Source organism: Suncus etruscus, chromosome 14 (genome assembly GCF_024139225.1).
Source record: "Suncus etruscus isolate mSunEtr1 chromosome 14, mSunEtr1.pri.cur, whole genome shotgun sequence".
NCBI lineage: Eukaryota > Metazoa > Chordata > Mammalia > Eulipotyphla > Soricidae > Suncus > Suncus etruscus.
This window is the reverse complement of record NC_064861.1, coordinates 79,012,404-79,032,002: the sequence shown is the minus strand read 5'-3', so window position 1 is coordinate 79,032,002 and position 19,599 is coordinate 79,012,404. Positions and strand designations below refer to the sequence as shown.

At 47.1% G+C, this 19,599-nt stretch overlaps 2 protein-coding genes across 2 annotated transcripts in view; both read right to left on the bottom strand.

Annotated features, from left to right (window-relative positions):
- Positions 1–19,599, bottom strand: part of LRP3 (LDL receptor related protein 3) — a 269,703-nt gene that overhangs the window by 116,610 nt on the left and 133,494 nt on the right. The window lies entirely within an intron of this gene.
- Positions 1–19,599, bottom strand: part of GPATCH1 (G-patch domain containing 1) — a 53,037-nt gene that overhangs the window by 17,458 nt on the left and 15,980 nt on the right. Inside the window, exons 4-13 of the mRNA XM_049786573.1 lie at positions 17,383–17,543; positions 16,551–16,648; positions 15,957–16,015; positions 14,798–15,040; positions 11,877–12,024; positions 8,763–8,842; positions 6,632–6,836; positions 3,868–4,167; positions 2,280–2,458; positions 1,897–2,024 (exon numbers count right to left, since the gene is read on the bottom strand). Of these exons, the coding sequence (XP_049642530.1) occupies positions 1,897–2,024; positions 2,280–2,458; positions 3,868–4,167; positions 6,632–6,836; positions 8,763–8,842; positions 11,877–12,024; positions 14,798–15,040; positions 15,957–16,015; positions 16,551–16,648; positions 17,383–17,543 (1,601 nt within the window). The remainder of the gene's footprint in view (positions 1–1,896; positions 2,025–2,279; positions 2,459–3,867; positions 4,168–6,631; positions 6,837–8,762; positions 8,843–11,876; positions 12,025–14,797; positions 15,041–15,956; positions 16,016–16,550; positions 16,649–17,382; positions 17,544–19,599) is intronic.

Below are 19,599 nucleotides of genomic sequence, written 5' to 3'. Positions count from 1 at the left end.
ACAGATAAGGATAATATTACTGTGTGTAACACTATATTTAATATTAATATATGTATGACTATGTTATATTGTATAACCACGGAGTATATAACTGCAAGGATACACATTAGAATCTCATATATTAAAAAAACATGAGATAAAATTCATTCCTAGGGGTTAGAGCAATAGTACAGTGGGTAGGGTGTTTACCTTGCATATGGCTAACCCAGATTCAATCCCCACTGGCCCATATGGTTCCTTGAGCACTGCCAGGAATGATTCCTGTTGTAGAGCCAGGAGTAATCCCTGAACACAATTGGTTGTGATCCAAACACACACACACACACACACACACACACACACACACACACACACACACACACTCCTATAAGTCTTTCCATCCTATCATTTTTCTTTCCGTTTTGGGGGGGAAACAAAATAGTCCTTATTGAAATTTTGAGAAATATGAAAAGAGATAGAGAGATGTGTTGAAGAGAGAATAAAGTCTTCTCCAGAGTAGAAGAAAACATTATTTTCCTTCTACTTGATTTAAATGGTCCCCAGACCAACAGTATATCAAAATATCATACAAAAACAAACAAATAAAAAAATAATAATCAGGGGGCCAGAGAGATAGCATGGAGGTAAGGCGCTTGTCTTCATGCAGAAGAATGGTGGTTCGAATCCTGGCATCCCATATGGTCCCTTGTGCCTGCCAGGGGCGATTTCTGAGCATAGAGCCAGGAGTAGCCCCTGAGTGCTGCCGGATGTAACCCAAAAAACAAATAAATAAATAAATAAAATAAATGGGGCTGGAGTGATAGTGCAGTGGTAGGGCATTTGCCTTGCATATGGCCAACGTAGGACAGACCCATGTTCAATCCCCAACACCCCATATGGTCCCCCAAACATGCCAGGAGCAATTTCTGATTGCAAAAACCCAAGTGTCACCAGGAATGGCCAAAATAAATAACAACAACAAAAATTTATAGAAACAAGAAAAGATATTAAAATTTTAAAGGCCCAAATATATGCAATTGAAGTATTTTTTTTTTTTTTTTGGTTTTTGGGTCACACCCGGCAGTGCTCAGGGGTTACTCCTGGCTGTCTGCTCAGAAATAGCTCCTGGCAGGCACGGGGGACCATATGGGACACCGGGATTCGAACCAACCACCTTAGGTCCTGGATAGGCTGCTTGCAAGGCAAACACCGCTGTGCTATCTCTCCGGGCCCTGAAGTATATTTTTAAACAAAGTGACAAAGGATTATAATAACAAATGTAATCATTTGGTTCGGTTTGTTTTTTTGGCTTTTGGGCCAGGGGTTACTCCTGGCTATGCACTCAAAAATTGCTCCTGGCTTGGGGGACATATGGGACACCAGGAGATCGAACTGTGGTCCATCATGGGTCAGCTGCGTGCAAGGCAAATGCCCTACCGCTGCACCATTGCTCTGGCCCAACAAATGTAATAATTTTTTAAAATTTCTTTGTCGGGGCCAGAGTGATACCACAGTAGGTAGGGCGTTTACCTTGCAACGGTTGACCCTAGACAGACCCGGATTCAATTTCTAGCATCCCATATGGTCCCCCATACCTGCCAGAAGTGATTTCTCAGCATAAAGCTAGGAGTAACCCCTGAAAGCTGCTGGGAATGGCCCCAAAACCAAATAATAAAATATTTTTTTTTAAATAATAATAATTTTAAGACTTGATACATCTGAGTTTTATACTTAAAACCCATGATCTGAATGTTTGCTTGCTTTTTAGTTTTCTTTTCTGGTAATAAATTAAAAGGCCAATTTGTAAGATTTGGAAAAGGAAGCATTTACAAGTTCACATGGAAAGAAGAACTTGGGTTAGGAAATCCTGGATGCTGATGTGACACTGAGCCCAGGTGAAGGAAGGTCCCCACTTACTCTGGGTATGGGTCAGGGACGTTGAAGCGCCTGCACAGCAGCTTGTCAGGGTGCCACTCAAATGTGTCCCGGGTGAGCTTCCCAAACATCTTCATCTTCACAGCCGACTGCTTGTCACCCACGTCATTCTGTGAAGAGACAGTCACTGCCACCAGATGCCTACACCCACTTGGCTGCTCTCCCGCCTAAAGTTTCCAAGATCCCAGGATCCCAGGATGTGATGGTACTTTTTGATCCCAAACACTGATAGTGAAAGACATGGTTCTTTTCCTACAACAGCCAAGTATATTTTAAGAGCCTCTATTCTGAGGAAATGTGAAGGCTCAGCTGCACAGTGCTGTGGAGTCAAAGACCCACCAGGTAGGATTGTGCTGGTGGCTGACCTCTTGGTCACGAGGGACTTCAACTTTGTCCGTGTCATCCTCTTCCTTGGCGTGTGTGAACCTGGAGGACAGGGTCGAAGAGGAGGATTCATACAGGAGTGCAGCGCGTGCAAATTCGTCCTGTTCGCGGCCTCGTTCCCACTCTGTCATGCTGGGGTCCAGACAACGTTCCAGAGCATCTGCAGACAGAAAAGAGGAAGTAGCTTCACTCTTAGGAAAATTGGCCTTCTGAGGAAGACATAGTCTGGCACCGATGTGGCCTATGACTGCGCCAAAATCACACAAATCCTCAGCCTGGTTTCTGAGAGCAGAGCAGGTAGGTGATCTATACTTTCTTGCTCAAATTTGCTCACACTCAGTTCTGCTTACTGCGCAGAACAGAGAGAATATGGATTTGAGTGAATGAAAAAAAAATTTTTTTTGTTAATTTCTGGACAATTTTGAACAATTTTAATTGTCCATACATGACAATGTTCAGGGGTTACTCCAGGCTCTACACTCCTGGCAGTGCTCAGGGGACCCTATGAGATGCCAAGAATTGAATCTGGGTCAGTCAGAGAGATAGCTCAAAAAATGAGTGTTCATGCTTTGCATTTGAGAACCCCAGAGGCGACCCCCAAGTTGGAAGTAGCCCCCAGCTCCTCCAAGTGCTGCTCAAAACAAAACAAAAAGGGTCTCGATGCAACAAAATTTTGCCCATTCTGAATAGTTCATCACAATTATATTCCTAATTTTGGCAGAAAACACTCCATTCTTTTAACATAATAAAATAGAGAAGTGGCAGTATAGCAGGCAGAATGTTTGCCCTGCACACAGCCAACTTAGGTTCAAACCTTGCCATCCCATATGGTCTGAGCTCCACTAGAAGTGACGTCTGAGCCAAGAGCCAGGAATAAGCCCTGGGCACCACTGGGTTTGGCCCAAAATCAAAACAAAATAGAACAAAATAAAAAAAAAATAGACATTAGGTATGAATTTGTAATAGGAAATTTGGGCATAAAATACCAATGAGCTGCTTTTGAAAATCAACTCCCTCTGGGCTGGGGATGTAGCCAGCAGTAGTGTGTGAGGCCTCAGGTTTTGATCCCTGGTAATGCAAAATATGAGAAATGGGTGGGGGGGGGGGGAAGGCCCTCTCCTCAGTCTTGTCCTATTATCTTCTTACATCTGTTTTTTTTTTTTAATACCAGACCAAGCAGTGCTCAGGGGCCAGTTCCAGTGGTGCCAAGGATAAAACCTGAGCCTCCTACATGCAAAACAAAACAAGTACTCTAACCTATCTACCTCTCCCCTACCTGAGATAATTGTTCACCCACAAAAGGATCCAGCATTCTCCAGTCAAACTTGAAGTGACAATTTAGAAAGAAACAATTAGGGTCTTAGGACCAAGTCAAGTCCTTGAGGAGTGAATGCACATCTCTTTAGAGGTTGGCCATGGCCACAGCTAAAGCACATTCTCTGCCTTCTGAGCCTGGACCATGGCTGATATTCTTGCTTTCAAAGGCTCAGCTCCAAGGCTGGAGATCTCTGCCTGGTCGGGCAGATCCGTTACCTGGAATGTGGGCCTTGGGCCAGCAGAGCCACCCACCTTTCTGACCGCGTTTCACATTCGCCAGAAACTCCTCATATCGCTTCTGCTTTTCTGGGTCCTTCGCAAAAGGTTTGAAACTGCTGGCTGTCTTGGTGCTTGTGCAGCCACTGTTCCATGCCGTGCGCCAGGAGCTGAGTGCAGGGTCTGCAGGTGGGGACTGCAGCCGGCTGTGGGCTGCGTGCTGGGCCAACCTCTGGGCCTTGACCTGAGCTGTCTTCAGGTCAGATGCTTGCTTCATTTCCTGGATTCTCTCCTTATCTTTCTGGGTCAAAAATTCTAACACTGAGGTAGATGAGCCTGAATTAAAAAGAATAATAGGAAAAATAAAAAAGAAGCACCGGGCCGGAGTGATAGCACAGCAGGGAGGATGTTTGTCTTACTCGGGTGACCTGGGTTCGAACCCTGGCATCACATATGATCTTTCCACCAGATATGATTCCTGAGCACAGAGCCAGGAGTAACCCCTGAGCAACACCATGTGTGCACACCCCCCCCAAATAAAAAAGAAACACAAGGAAGTTACACTGACATTTTTCTGTGCTGTTTTCAATGTCATGTCAGAGACTAAGCATATCACCAGCTGGTGTCTCATCTGGGTTCATATTATCCTGTGAACTAGAGAGGATCAAACAAGGAGACCCCTTTCTGCATAGCTGGTAAAAATGGAGACTAACCCTGGGACAAGTCTTCGTGCCAGTGAGTGATCCTCAGGACCCCCCATTCTGTGGTGACCAGTGCCCACACACAAGCTCAGGTCTGAGTATTGTGGTCCATGGCCTGGTCCATAGTCCTCTGGCTGCAGACACCAATGCTCAGGGTGTGCCTCCTATGGGCATGGGGCTAGAGGTGGGCACAAAGAGGTCTCCTTGCACTGGTGATGGGTGCACAAAATCAGAGTGCCACCATGGAGGAAATACAGAGACAAAGGAGAGAAAGGTCACGAAGGGCAGGTCAGCAGAGAGGACTGATGGGGTATGGGGGACATGGTATAGAATTTGCAGCAAAGTCCTTTCAAGGGAGACGACACAGCTCAGCCAATCCAGCTCATGAAGGCTGAGCAGAGGCCGAGGAGATGGCAAACATAAAGGCCCTGCAGTGGCATTATGGTGGACAGGTGGCGGGCAGACAGCCCATGCAGCTGAATGACTGGGATGGAGGATGGTGGAGAAAGAAGAAGGACTTGAGAACTAGGTAGGTGAGTCCCTGGATCCTTGACAGCATTTAGCTTTCAGAGGGTTTTGAGGGGAGCAAAGGGTCTGGGCTAATCTACTTTCTGTCAGGTGAAAGGGCATCAGAGGGAAGAGGAGTAGACCAGGGGGGAAGCTGGTATGACAGTCCAGGACAAGCAGACAGGAAAGAAGCAGCAGAATCAATGGGGCATGTGGGGGCTCAGCTGAGAGGACTTGCTGGTGGGAGTACAAGGAACTGAGATTCAGGACTCCAGAGCCTCAACAAACAGTGAATGCCCAGGGCTCCATTGTGGAAAAGGGGAAGACTGGGCCAATAGTATGTTGGAGGAAAGAAGGGAGAATCAGGTATTCTACTTCTCTACTATGTTAAACTAGAAGGCCCCACCTGAACTATTTCTGCTAAGCTCCAAGTCATTGACTGGGACTTAGCCTCCAACTCAATTACAGATTCAGCATCTGTGAAGGAAAGGTATCAGAGCTGGACCAGCTGTAGAATTCTCCTGGTATCCCTCAGAGAAAGGTGGTCCTGCAGGTCTAAAACAGTAGTACAGTAGCGAGGGCATTTTCCTTGCACGGGGCTGACCCAGGTTCTATCCCCAACATCCTCTAGGGTCCGCAAGCACTTTCAGGAGAAGTTCCAGAGTACAGAGCCTGGAGTAAGTCCTAAGCATAGTAGGGTGTGACCCATAAACAAACAAACAAACAAACAAAAAGAAAGGTGACCCACCCTCAAATGCCCTGTTCGTCCTTGTCCTGCCCTTGTGCATCCTGCTCTGCCCACTAGGGCCTTTCTTTCATTTCATGGAACAACTCAAAGCTCCTTTCTTTTTTTTTTTTTTTTTTTTTTTTGGTTTTTGGGCCACACCCGGTAACGCTCAGGGGTTACTCCTGGCTATGTGCTCAGAAGTTGCTCCTGGCTTGGGGGACCATATGGGACACCGGGGGATCGAACCGCGGTCCGTCCAAGGTTAGCGCAGGCAAGGCAGGCACCTTACCTTTAGCGCCACCGCCCGGCCCTCAAAGCTCCTTTCTATTGGCTAGAGGTGACAGTGTCCAGCTCATGAAACACTGGAAAAAGCCAAGATCTCTAGGAAACCAACTCAACTGAGTCTCCTTTTCCAAAGAAGTCACACATGGAGGCCCCTACCCAAGTCTCATCCTAGGTTGTTCTACTCCCACCACTACGTGTGCTGTGTGTGTGTGTGTGCATGCGTGTGTGTGTGTGTGTGTGTGTGTATGTATGTATATATGTGTGTGTGTCTATACAGTACCCTCAAAACAAAAGCCAAGAAAATAACCATTTTGTTCCACAATCTGGAAATACAAAATTTTGCTTAAGATGGGTGCAGATCTTGCTTTGCACAGGGCCAACCTTGGTTCCATCCCTGGCAGCCCCGAGTCCCCTCAGCCCCCCAGGAATGATTTCTGAGTGCAGAACCAGGAGTCAGTCCTGAGCTCCACCAGATGTGGCCCAAAAACAAACCCAAAAATGGTCACTGAAAATGTCTCTCTTGTATTTTGATGCACGGATGATCACAAATGTGAGGCTTCCTCTTTACTCTGGCACATACCTTGAATGGACGTCTCTCCCAGCATTGCCCCCCGCTTGGAGGCATTCAGCTGGTGCCTACTTGGCATCCCCTGGCCCTGTGCCACCTTTCCAGCTGACTCCGATAACACCTGGCATAAGCGGGAGTTCTCTGGAGTTGCAGCTACCACAGGTCTGAAATAATGTACCGGCCGATAGTCTTTTGGCAAGTCAGGTGGTGGGTATGTCTGAAAAACCAAGAAAATATAACTCAACACAATCAATCAGCTTGATGGGTTTGAGTTTGAACTCAATCAGCTGTTTGAGTTCTCTAAGAACCCCACAATGTGTGTGTGCTAAGTCCTTTGTCTTTTTCGTAGGGAGCTCGGCCTGTCCTAGGATCCTGCCAGTACCCTATCTGGCTGGAGAGGGCCCAGAACCACAAAACATTATGTTGCAGTGTCAGGCCTTATCTTAAAAAAATAATTATTTTAATTGTTATTACAATTTAGGTAACAACAGTTAATTTTTTAACAGTGTTAATATTTACAAAAAAAAATTTTTTTTTTTTGTATTTTGGGTCACACCCAGCAGCGCTCAGGGGTTACTCCTGACTCTATGCTCAGAAATCGTTGCCAGGAGCAATTTCTGAGTGCAGAACCAGGACTAACCCATGAGCACCACCGGGAGTGACACCCTCACCCCTCCCAAAAAAAGTTCCATTCAGCAAGCAATTTTCAACCATTCATTCTATGCTCCCATCCACACATGCGGACTACTACATTCTCCTTTGGTGCACTGGACATTTTTGGTAACAACAGCAACTTCTGACATGCTCAACATTACTCTCAGTAGACTATTCACTGTTAGAACATATTATCATGAGCAAACAAATCTAGCCATGCTCACACCACATACGCTATCTCAGACTGCCCAGGTCCCTCTGTTCTGGAGAATAAAGGCCAAAGCAGAGCAAGGTCCCCAGTACATGTGTGCTGAGTACAAAAAAAAAAAGCTGATTAATTTATGGAACAATCTAAGAAAGGAAGGCCAACAAGGCCAGGGGCACCTGCACCAAAATGTGGGGGCAAGCCTGGTTCAGCCCTAATAAGCCTCTAAGACACAGGATCACAGGAAGGGCCACAAAGCACTGCATGGGGCCTGGTCACAGTGCTCAGCTTTCCTCCATCTGTGCTCAGCCACCTGGCTAGCACACCTGGCAGTGCACTGAGAGCACACAGGAGTAACCAGGGACCGGTTAGCATGGCTTGTAGTCTTCTACGTTTCCTTCTGCTGCAATGTTATAGATCCCATCCACCTTTCCACCAGCAACAAATAGGATTTCTCTTTTGATGGAAATAGCCATTCACTTGAGGTTTAAATGTAAAAGATCAGCAATTAGAAATTTTGGGGCCGGGCGGTGGCGCTTAAGGTGCCTGCCTTGCCTGCGCTAACCTGGACGGACCGCGGTTCGATCCCCCGGTGTTCCATATGGTCCCCCAAGCCAGGAGCAACTTCTGAGCACATAGCCAGGAGTAACCCCTGAGCGTTACTGGGTGTGCCCCAAAAACCAAAAAAAAAAAAAAAAAAAAAAAAAAAAAAAAAAAAAAAAAAAAAGAAATTTTGAATTTAATGAATTTGATGTGACTGTCAAATGACATTTCTAACACATTTCTTTTTTTTTTTTTTTGGTTTTTGGGCCACACCCTGTGACGCTCAGGGGTTACTCCTGGCTATGCGCTCAGAAGTTGCTCCTGGCTTCTTGGGGGACCATATGGGACGCCGGGGGATCGAACCGCGGTCTGTCCTAGGCTAGCGCAGGCAAGGCAGGCACCTTACCTCCAGCGCCACCGCCCAGCCCCTCTAACACATTTCTAATATTTTCCTGAATAACCACTAGTTAGTTCCTAGGCTGTTTACTCTTTGAGAAGGTGAATTACTCAGGCCAGTATAATAGTGCAATAGGTAGGGTTCTGGCCTTGCATGTAGATGACCCAGGTTCAATTCCTGGCATTCTATATTGTCCTCCGAGTCCTGTTAGTTGTAATTCCAGAGTGTGCTGCCCCCAAAAAAGGATGAATTAGTTATCTCTTTGATTATTACTATAATAACCTATATGTATTACACAGCAGCAAGTATTTTAAGTCCCGAGCCAATTTTCAAAAATGTCTTACTTTCTTAGAAGATAAGGGTTTAGAGGCCAAGGAAAATCCATCCAGAATTTTGCCAACGTAACGAAGGTCTTTCTCAGCGTCTGTAAAGGGATACCATTGATGAATTAAGTGCAGAGAAAATGAGACTAAAAGATGTCACCCCCCCCAAAAAAGGGGGGGAGAGATAGCACAGCTGTGTTTGCCTTGCAAGCAGCTAATCCAGGACCTAAGGTGGTTGGTTCATATCCCGGCGTCCCATATGGTCCCCATGCCTGCCAGAGGCTATTTCTGAGCAGATAGCCAGGAGTAACCCCTGAGCACCACTGGGTGTGCCCCCCCCCCAAAAAAAAAAGATGTCAGCACTTTATCCTTCAAAGAAAGGCAACAGAGCTACACTACTGCTAACCTAGAATCTTGGCACCTGCCCACTTTGCTGCTCAGATGCATAGGCACCTCCTGACAGTTTTAGAAAACTACTGAAGGGGGGTCGGTGCGGTGGCGCTAGAGGTAAGGTGTCTGCCTTGCTAGAGCTAGTCTAGGACGGACCGTGTTTCGATCCCTGGCATCCCATATGGTCCCCCAAGCCAGGAGTGACTTCTGAGTGCATAGCAAGGAGTAACCCCTGAGCGTCAATGGGTGTGGCCAAAAAAAAAAAAAAGAAAAAAGAAAAAAGAAAAGTACTGAAGGAACACTGAAGAATATACTCCTCTAGTGAGAGAGCTCAAGACAAAACATCAAGGGAACAATTATAGATTAAAAGCACAGGGGTTGGGGACATGGTTCAAAGGACTGGAGCCCAAGCTCTGTACTTCAATCCCCAGAGCACTGATAGACTATCCCTCCCCCATACCCAAAATAATCAGGGCCAGAGAGATAATACAGAGAGTAAGAGGCCTGTCTTGCATGCAGATGGCCCTGATTTGATCCCCAGCAACCATATTGTCCTTTGAGCACAGTCAAAGTGATTCCTGTGCACAGAGCCAGGAGTAAGTCTTTAGGTCCACTGGGTGACCCCAAAATAAAAAAACATAATTAAAGCACAATGGTAAGATGTAAGATAACCCTAATATAAAACCAGGTGAAGATTCTGAGGATACTGCTCCCCAATTCCTTAGCAATTATTCCAGACAAGCACCTAAGCACTACAATTGAATGTTAGTCCAAATTAAAGGTGCTTTTTGTCCTTTTCTTCAATGAAATTCTAACCAAAGACAAAAGTCACTGATTCAGCCATAGATAACCAAAACTCTTTTATGGTCCAGAGGGCATTCTGACCCCCTGATCCACACAGCTCTTGACTCCTGAAGCACTGGCACCAGCAGTACCTATGGGGCCAGCCAAATGTCCCTTCTCTTTGCCCATCATGAGCCCTTCTATCTTGGAGCCTCAAGAGGCACCCTGAGCAGGTTTGGGGTGCTTCTGAGGCAGCACAGCCCTGGAGTGAACCTCCCTGAAGTTGTCCTTTGACCTTCAACTCGGGTTGAGCTTTCTGTCATCTTCCAGAAGTTTCTAAATTTCTGTGCAGTGATACGGGATTAAATGTCACATTTCTGGAACTTTGTGGGACTTTTCAAATCCAGCAGGCCAGGAACACTGCTCAGTGGCAGAGCATATGCTTCACATGTATGAATCCCTGGGTCCAAACCCTGGCTCTGACAAAAATACAAAATTAATTTCTAAAAATCACCTTCCTACATCTGCTATTAAAGTCCCAGTTTCTCAGAGCACTGGGTATCAGAGACATTTAAAACCTGCATGTGAAATTCCTATCACTATCACAACCTGTAGGGTTGTCCATCTAGATAAAGATGCTGTCTTTGCCCTTTGCCCCAGCTAAGAAACAGGGAGGACAGGGCCAGAACCCAGGTCATCTGTCCCTACTTCTGTGCTCATGACCATGAAGTAAACAAAACTGTTTTGCACCTCTGTTTCTCTCCCGGAAACTAGATATAATATCCAAATAGAAACAGACTTGTTTTTTGTTTTGTTTTGTGGCCACAGCTGCAATCCAGACTAAATCCTGGTTCTGGACTCAGGGAAATTGCCTGGAAGTGCTCAGGTGACCATAAATGGTGCTGGCGCTTAGAATAGGATTGCCCATGTAGAAGGTAACTGACTCTAATTCTAATTCTAACCCTAACTCTACAGCCCCCAAACAGGCACTTTATGGCATATTCCTTCCTTCTTTTGTTTTTTGTTTTTTGGGTCACACCGGGTCACACCGGGCAGCGTTGCTCAGGAGTTACTCCTGGCTCTACACTCAGAAATCGCTCCTGTCAGGCTCAGGGGATCATATGGGATGCCGAGATTCAAACCACTGTCCTTCTGCATGCAAGGCAAATGCCTTACCTCCATGCTATCTCTCCAGCCCCATTCCTTCCTTCTTTTATTAGAGTACCATTACAGCAGATGATTGGTCCTAGCTCTGTGCTCAGGAATCATTCCTGATCAGGAGATCAGGTGTCAAACATGGATCCCATAAAAAGCAAACATTATACCCACTGTGAAAACTCTCTGGCCCCTGCACCCTTCCTTCTCCCTGTTCTTGTTTCTTATACCATATATCTAAACAAACCCCAATTCCACTGAGCCAAGCTCGCGCTGAGAAACCCAAAGCTTGGTCTTAGAGGGGCTAAGAGCAGGACTTACCGTATTTTCCAGCGTATAAGACGACTTTTGAAACAAAAAAAAAGTCAACCGAAAATCGGGGGTCGTCTTATACGCCAAGTATATCCCGAAAAATGTTTCAATATGCCGCTAAACGAAAATTGTCTGAATATTGACACAAACGAATTTTCCAACTCAATCCTGCACCAATCACTGCAAGGCTGCTCAGACGGCCTCTCTAACTCAGCCAATCCAAGCAGGCTTTTTATGCATGCAAATTAGACAATGTCCTGGACCCAAATCTACACTGTAAAAAGCCTGCTCAGATTGGCCAGAATCAGAGAGGACGTCTATTACAGTATAACCTTTGAACCTTTGCTTGTTGTGATTGATTCACTGTGGTATATATAGTTGGAGCACAGGAACGTTCTGTCTGATACAGCAAATATAGGCCTAAACCTGTTTTAACTGCAAAACTAGGGGGTCATCTTATACGCCCAGTCGTCTTATACGCCGCAAATATGGTACCTTTATGACCCTTGTACTGCTTGGGGGCTGTCCAGCCATAGAGCCCATCTCCAGGCTCCTCGTCCCGCAGAACTGTGTCATACTTGGACAGCGTCTCTGTGGCATAAATATCATCATCTTCTTCTTCCAGGGCACCTACCCCGAATGCCTGCAAGAATAAGTTGGACCTGTAGCTGCACAGCTGCAGGCTTTGGGGGAGGTCAGCAATGAAGAAAGGGAGACCACATGAGCATTTCAAGACCCTCAGGAGAGAAGAGAACAGAAGCCCCAAAAAACAAACACGGTCAAGTCCTTGGCTGAACAATGATCAGGAATGAAGGCTGTGATAAGAATTGGATGGGGGTTGGAGAGATAGCATGGAGGTAGGGCATTTGCCTTTCATGAAGAAGGTTGGTGGTTCGAATCCCGACATCCCATATGGTCCCCTGAACCTGCCAGGAGTTATTTCTGAGCATAGAGCCAGGAGTAACCCCCTGCCAAGTGTGACCCAACCCCCCCCCCCAACAAAAAGAATTGGATGGTGGCCACCCGCAGCCTAGGGTGGCGCTCCAGGGAGGCAGATGGCAAGTATTCCAAGCAGCAGAGAGAGGGAAGTTAGGGAGAGACTCATTTCACTGCTGAGCACTGTGGCCAGAGTCAGGGCTGCTGACCAACATCTGAAGACTACCAGAATTCTGCTGACTACTAAGAACTTTTGGGGGGGCAGAGGGGGGGGGTGAACCACACTCAGCAGTGCTCAGGAGTTACTCCTGGCTCTCTGCTCAGGAATTATTCTTGGCAATGTTCGGTGGACCATATGGGATGCCAGGGATGTTTCAGGTCATGTGAAAGGCAAACGTCCTACTCACTGTATTATCGCTCTGGTCCCCAGAACTCCTAACTTCTTTTTGTTTTGTTTTGTTTTGGGGCCTCACCTGGCAGCGCTCAGGGGTTACTCCTAGGATCAAACTCGCATCTGTCCTGGGTTGACCGCATGCAAGGCAAATGCCCTACCGCTGTACCATTGTGTACTGTGCTCAGCCCCAGAAAACTTCTAACTTTTATGGGAAATATAGATGAGGAAGAGAAGGGAGCGGGGTCAAGTCCATGCCCTACATATGAAAAGACTCAAGTATAATCCCTGGTACCACACAGACCACTGAACACTGCTAGGCATATCCTATGGAGGGCTGGGAGAGGGTTCCCAGTACCATTAGGACTAAGCCATATTGCACCTCTGGTCCTACATTGGCTGTCTGGCTTAATTATAAAGTATTGCTCTGACAGGCTAGCAGGGCACATGAGTACTACCTCCCCCAAAAGGAAGTAGTTATTATTTTGGGCTAGAGTGATAGCATAGCAGTAGGGCATTTGCCTTGCACGCAGCTGACCTAGGATGAACCTGGGTTTAATTCGAGGCATCCCATATGGTCCCCTGAGCCAGGAGTGATTTCTGAGCACATCGCCAAGAGTAACCCCTGAGCATCACCACGTGTGGCCCAAAAACCAATAATTAATTAATTAATTAATCAATTTAATTAAAAGAAAGTAGTGGGCCCGGAGAGATAGCACAGCTGTTTGCCTTGCAAGCAGCCAATCCAGGACCAAAGGTGGTTGGTTCGAATCCCGGTGTCCCATATGGTCCCCCGTGCCTGCCAGGAGCTATTTCTGAGCAGACAGCCAGAAGTAACCCCTGAGCACCGCCGGGTGTGGCCCAAAAGACAAAAAAAAAAAAAAAAAGAAAGAAAAAAAAAGTAGTTATTTAGAAGAAAAGAGGATCAGAGTGATAATACAGCAGGTAGGGTGTTTGCCTTGTACACAGTTGACCTGGATTCAATCCTCAATACCACATATGGTCCGAAGTGATTTCTGTGTGCAGAACCAGGAGTAATTCCTGAAGACTGCCAGGTATGGCCAATAAAAGAAAAACAAAGAAAAAGAAAAAGATTGTAGAGAGGTCAGAGAAATAGCCCAAAGAACTGGAACATATGCCTGGTAATATAAAAGTCCCAAGCTGTCTACCTAGCACCCAGCCCTGCTGGTGGAGCCCTGATGGCCCTGAGCACAGTCACTTGTGTCCCCACTGGACCTACAAAGTCCCAAAAGAAATAAACCCAGCTCCTCACAGCACTGCTGTGGAAGCCCATTTCTCAATAAAGGGAAGGAAAGGGAAGGAAAGAAAAAGGAAGTGGGGGAGATCTGAGGCCTGGGTAATGGCTCAGCAGGCTGAAGCACAAGCTCTGCATGAAGCACTAGGCTTGGCCCCTGGAACATCTCCAGGTACAACACTAAACCACCACCACCACCACAAAAAAAAAAAAGTAGGGAGCCAGAGCGATAGCACAGTGGGCAGGACATTTGCCCTGCACACAGCCAACCAGGGTTTGGTCCCAGCATCCCATAAGGTCCCAAGCCTGCCAGGAGTGATATATGAGCACAGAACCAGGAGTAACCCCTGAGCACTGCCGAGTGTAACCCAAAAACAAAACAAACAAACAAAAAATGTAGGAAGGAAAGAAAACAAATAACAGCATCTTCAAACTATATTTTGGGAGGACCCTGTCACAGAATCAATTGAAGAAGCTGATAGTGACAACTCACCAACTCCCCAAGGCCAGAAAAGACATGGCTGCGGGGAAGGCACACCTTCCTTCACCTGAGGGTGAAGCCCCACTGCACTCCCACTGCCACAGGATTCAGAGGGGAAAGAGGCTGCTGCTTGGCCCTAAAGGCTGTAGAACAGCCCCTACTGCAGAGCCCAGACTCCAACCAGGAAGGTGTGTGACATGCAAACAGCAGAGGAAACAATGGCCACAGCCACATCTTCTGCTGTTAAGGAACATAGTAAAAATGAGTTCCCGCTTCAAAGGCAGCTCTGATCCATCGAGTAATCTCCACTCTCCACCGTCAGTAGTTCTGGTTTATTGAATAAACATTTTTACCTGGCCTGAAATGCCCAGTTTTCTTCCTTTATTCACTCTAATATCTTCAAGAAGATTGCCGGGCTCCTCGGGTCCCCCACCAAAAAGATTAAAATGTTCTCCCGAAGTTCCAAACAGTGCCTGGCGGGGGTCCAGGCCCCTGTAGGCCAGCCCGTGTACGTTATCCTTAGGTGTGAAATCCACAGGCATGACATCTTTGGGAGCAAAGGTCACATTTTCTGGCAGGTAGTCGTCATCTTCATCCTGTCTCCAATGATGGAAAAGGTGAAGGAAGGTGAGTCAGTGCCTGGCACAGAGGAAGTGCGTGATAAAATACCACTTTCAATGGCAGTGATTAATTCCACATGGAACAATGAGCAAATGTTCATTTAAGTTATTTCAAATAACTAAATCAAGCTCTTGAAGAGGAGAAGTTAACGAGCAGCTTACTTTACAAACAGGAACAGGGCTGGGGAAGAGAGCTCAAAGGGCTTAGTGCTATATTTTATATGTGGGAGGCCAGGATTTGATCTCCAGCATAGCATGGTTTCTCCACCACTTCTAGCAGTGATCCCTAAGCAAAAACCAGAAGAAGAAAGAACAGGAGCTGGGCCCGGAGAGATAGCACAGCGGCGTTTGCCTTGCAAGCAGCCGATCCAGGACCAAAGGTGGTTGGTTCGAATCCCGGTGTCCCATATGGACCCCCGTGCTTGCCAGGAGCTATTTCTTTTTTTTTTTTTTTTTTTTTTTTTGGTTTTTGGGCCACACCCTGTGACGCTCAGGGGTTACTCCTGGCTATGCGCTCAGAAGTTGCTCCTGGCTTGGGGGACCATATGGGACACCGGGGGATCGAACCGCGGTCCATCCAAGGCTAGCGCAGGCAAGGCAGGCACCTTACCTCTTGCGCCACCGCCCGGCCCCGCCAGGAGCTATTTCTGAGCAGACATCCAGGAGTAACCCCTGAGCAAAGCCAGGTGTGGCCCAAAAACCAAAAACCAAAAACCAAAAAAAAAAAGAAAAAACAGGAGCTGAAGGGGCTGGCGATGGTGGGGGCTGCCACTGCCTTGGTGGTGGGCTTCTCACCCTAGTGGACCCTGACTCTTAAAATTGTTTCTGACCCTAAAATCCAACTTTCCTAAGGTGACAGTTAGCCTGTCCCCAATAGTCAATCACACAGTACCTCGGATCCCTCAGAGCCTCCAGGGGGTAAGGCACAACCATAGATCTTCACTCCAGAATCTGTAACAGATTTCAAAAGCATCGGTCATGAGCAACTATAGACACATGTTCTTAAGTCACTGACACTCTTCAGAGGCACCTGGTTACACTTAGAAAGGGGGCTACAGCTTTCAAGGGAAGATAGGTCACTCCAGATTGGTGCCCACCAGCCTTGCACCCATAGCTGTGTGTTTAGCAGAATGAAGAAGGGATGTCTGAAGGAAGAAACCAAGCCAAAGAGGTGGCAGAATGGTCGGTTCAACTGAGATTGTTTGGGGAAGGTAGAAAACCATCATCTGCTGTTAGGGTGAACGGAAGAGGAACAGTTCTTGGGGACAGCTCTGAAGCACTGAACATCAAAGATCCTTTAAATACAGCAAACCATTGACCCCAACATTCTGCTTCTTGCCATGTGCAGCCACTGAAGTCACTGGAGACCCTCACATACCAGGTTTTGGGTTTTTTGGTTTGGGGGGCACACCCTATGGTGCTCAGGGGTTACTCCTAGTTCTGTACTCAGAAATCGCTCCTGGTAGGCTCAGGGGTCCATACATACCAGGTTTTTGCCGACGTGGTCTCCTTTTCACACGAGGACCAATTCCTTGTCCTTCCTTCCAGCCCATTTTTCTGAGCAATTCAAAACCAATAGACAACCTAGGACAATAGCATTAAAATGAACTCAGGTTTAGCACACAAAGAAACAGTAAGCGGTGAGCAACATGGAGCTCCACAGCTCCGTGACTCACTGTACCCTTTGCCCTCCACTTCAAAAGCACAACCCACCCACCCGCTCAGCTATCACCAGTGGGCATAGGCATGCAGCATAGAGCAACCTTAGAAGGTTCCTGTCAAGTATGTGCCCTGCAAGGCCATGATGGTTCCCCCACCCCAGCCCAACACCCAAGCCAAGTGCCCAGGAGAAGAACAGGAAGAGCTGCAGAAAGAGGGTAGGATGGAGGCTGGATTGAAAGTACAGCAGGGCGGGTACTTGCCTTGTACACAGCTGACCTTGGTTGATCCTGGGCACTGCATAGAGTCTCCCAAATAATCTTAGGAATAATTCTTGAGCACAGAGCCAGAAATAAACCCTGAGCACCCCTGAGTTTACCCAGACACACACAATAAAAGTGAGGGTAAGACAAGGTACACTGGAGTCAGCTTAAGGTTTACAAGAGAGTGGATGTGGAGAAACCAGTTCCACCTCAGGCCAGCTCTCCAGCCCCCAAAAGCTCCCAGAACAGAAGGAGGCTGGAGCTCTCGAGCGCTCAAAGTAGCAAAAGGGCCAGAGTTTTTGGCAAAACCCCCTTAGCCTAAAGCTCAGCTAAGAAGCTTCTCTTGCTAGAATTTTGTAGCCAAGACTGCTGAAGCCAGAATTTAATTGTGCTCACTTTGCTGGTGTCACGAAGTCATCAAGGAGTGTAGCTCCAGGAATCGGGGCAGCAGCTGCTGCTAACTGCCTGGCCTTTTCTTGTATTCTGTCTTTGGTTTTAGATGCAAAGTCATCGGTGGTCACAATGGCTTTAGGTGCTATTCCAAATTCACTAAGATCCTTCCAAAGAAAGAAATGCACCATCACTTACATGATTTGAAATTGATTAACGACTTTGCTTTAATCCATTAAAAAAAATGTGTTTTTAATCAGAAAAAAAAAAAACAGTCACAGTGCCAGAGTAATAGCACAGTGTGTAGGGCATTTACCTTGCATGCAGCCAACCCAGGTTCAATCCCTGTTATCCCATATGGTCCCCTGAGCCTGACAGAAATGATTTCTGAGCACAGAGCCAGGAATAACCCCTGAGCACCACTGGGCATGGCCCCAAAACAACAACAGCAAAAAAAAAAAAAAAACAGTCACAACAAAAAATTGTGATGGGGCCACAGTGATAGTAGTGGGTAAAGTGTTTGTCTTGCATGAGGACAATCCAGCTATGAGCCTTTGGTATACCATAAGGTCCCCCAAGCTTTGCCAGCAGTGATCCCTAAGCACAGAACCAGGAATAAGCCCTGGTGACCCAAACCCCTCCCCACCAAAAAAAAAAAAAAAAAGAAAGAAAGAAATTATGACATAGCTAGGGATCAGCAGAGAAACCATCTTTCCATACTGGTAATAGAACCATGAGTTCAAGGAGCAGGGAACATGGCCATGCCATTGATTGGGGCCAAAGCAGACCAGGCTCAGAGTATGGCAAGTAACTTTTTGTGCCCTTGCCAGATGCTGTGTCAGAGGTCAGTGTGAGGGCAAGGCTCTTCAGAGTGCTGCAGTGCCAGGCCATCAGTAAGTGCTGCATCATTTATGAGAAGGGGGGGGGGGGCCAAGGGGCTCCCCTCAGCTGTCTCAGCCAACAGAACCCTGTCTTCTTCTGAGCCATTGTTTTCCTCAGACTGGTGTCCCCACTGATGGGAGTAGAGAATCTCAATCATGTCACTTAGAATCTAGCTCCTTTACCAGCAACAGCTTTCAAAGTAGACATGGGAGCTACATAGTACAGTGGGTAGGGTGCTTGCCTTTTATGCAGCCAACCCAAATTCAATTCCCAGCACCATATGTGGGTTCCTGAGGACTCCGGAGTAATCCCTGAGCACAGAGACAGGAGTGAGTCTTGAGTACTGCTGAGTGAGGCCCTCAAAATTAATTAATGAATTAATGTGAATATGTAGGAAGCCAGGGCAATAGTAGAGAGCCTAGGGCACTTGTCATACATGTGGCCAAACCAAGTTTGATCCCCAGTACCTGCATGAGCCCCACCAAAAGTGATCCCTGAGCACAGAGCCAGGAGTAGCCTGAACACTGCTGGGTGTGGTCCCAAAACAAAAATGAAAACAAAACAAAAGTGGGCATGTGAAGACTATTTCTCTGATATGTGGAGACATCACTCCCACAAGACTTCTGCAAAGTGTCTCTTTGCTCTTGAGAAAAGCAGCAAGAAGTCAGTCTTCCTTCCTAAGGTTACTGTCAGGGTCACCCTGGACGTGCTATGTGGCCATTACAGCCACCACAGACAAGCACGGGGTACTTGAGTGAGACAAGCTTCCTGTAGGGACATGAGAAAAGCTTTTGCCTCCCTGAACTCAGGATCCTTGTTTACAGTGCTCTGGTTGCTACAGATCATGATGTCAAAACAGAAACAGGAGCCCAGGTTTTCCCACAGCACACATGCTGTACAGTGCTCTCACCATCGTCACAGGTGTGCATCCACAACTGAGTGTTAAGGCACAGGCCTAACTCAGAAGACAACACAACTGGGCACAGCCTGGCAGCTTCTAAGAGCCACTGTCCACAATCCCAGCAGCCTTCTCTACCCCAGATGCTGGTGTGTGGCTTTTCAGGTGGGCTCAATCTCTGGTCCCCCAATGCTACATGCACACAGTCCACGAGCAGCCCTGCAGGGGAGAGCAGGCTCTCGAGCAGCTTGCCTGCAATAGTTATCCACTCACTCCTGACAACAGAAACTGTCCTAGTGGCAGGAGCAATAGCACTGAGGTAGAGCGTTTGCCTTGCACGTGGGCAACCAGAATGGATCTGGGTTCAATTCCTGATATCTTCTGAGTGAAGAGGTAGGAGTAACCCCTGAGCGCCATGAAAGAAAAGAAGGAAGGAGGGAGGA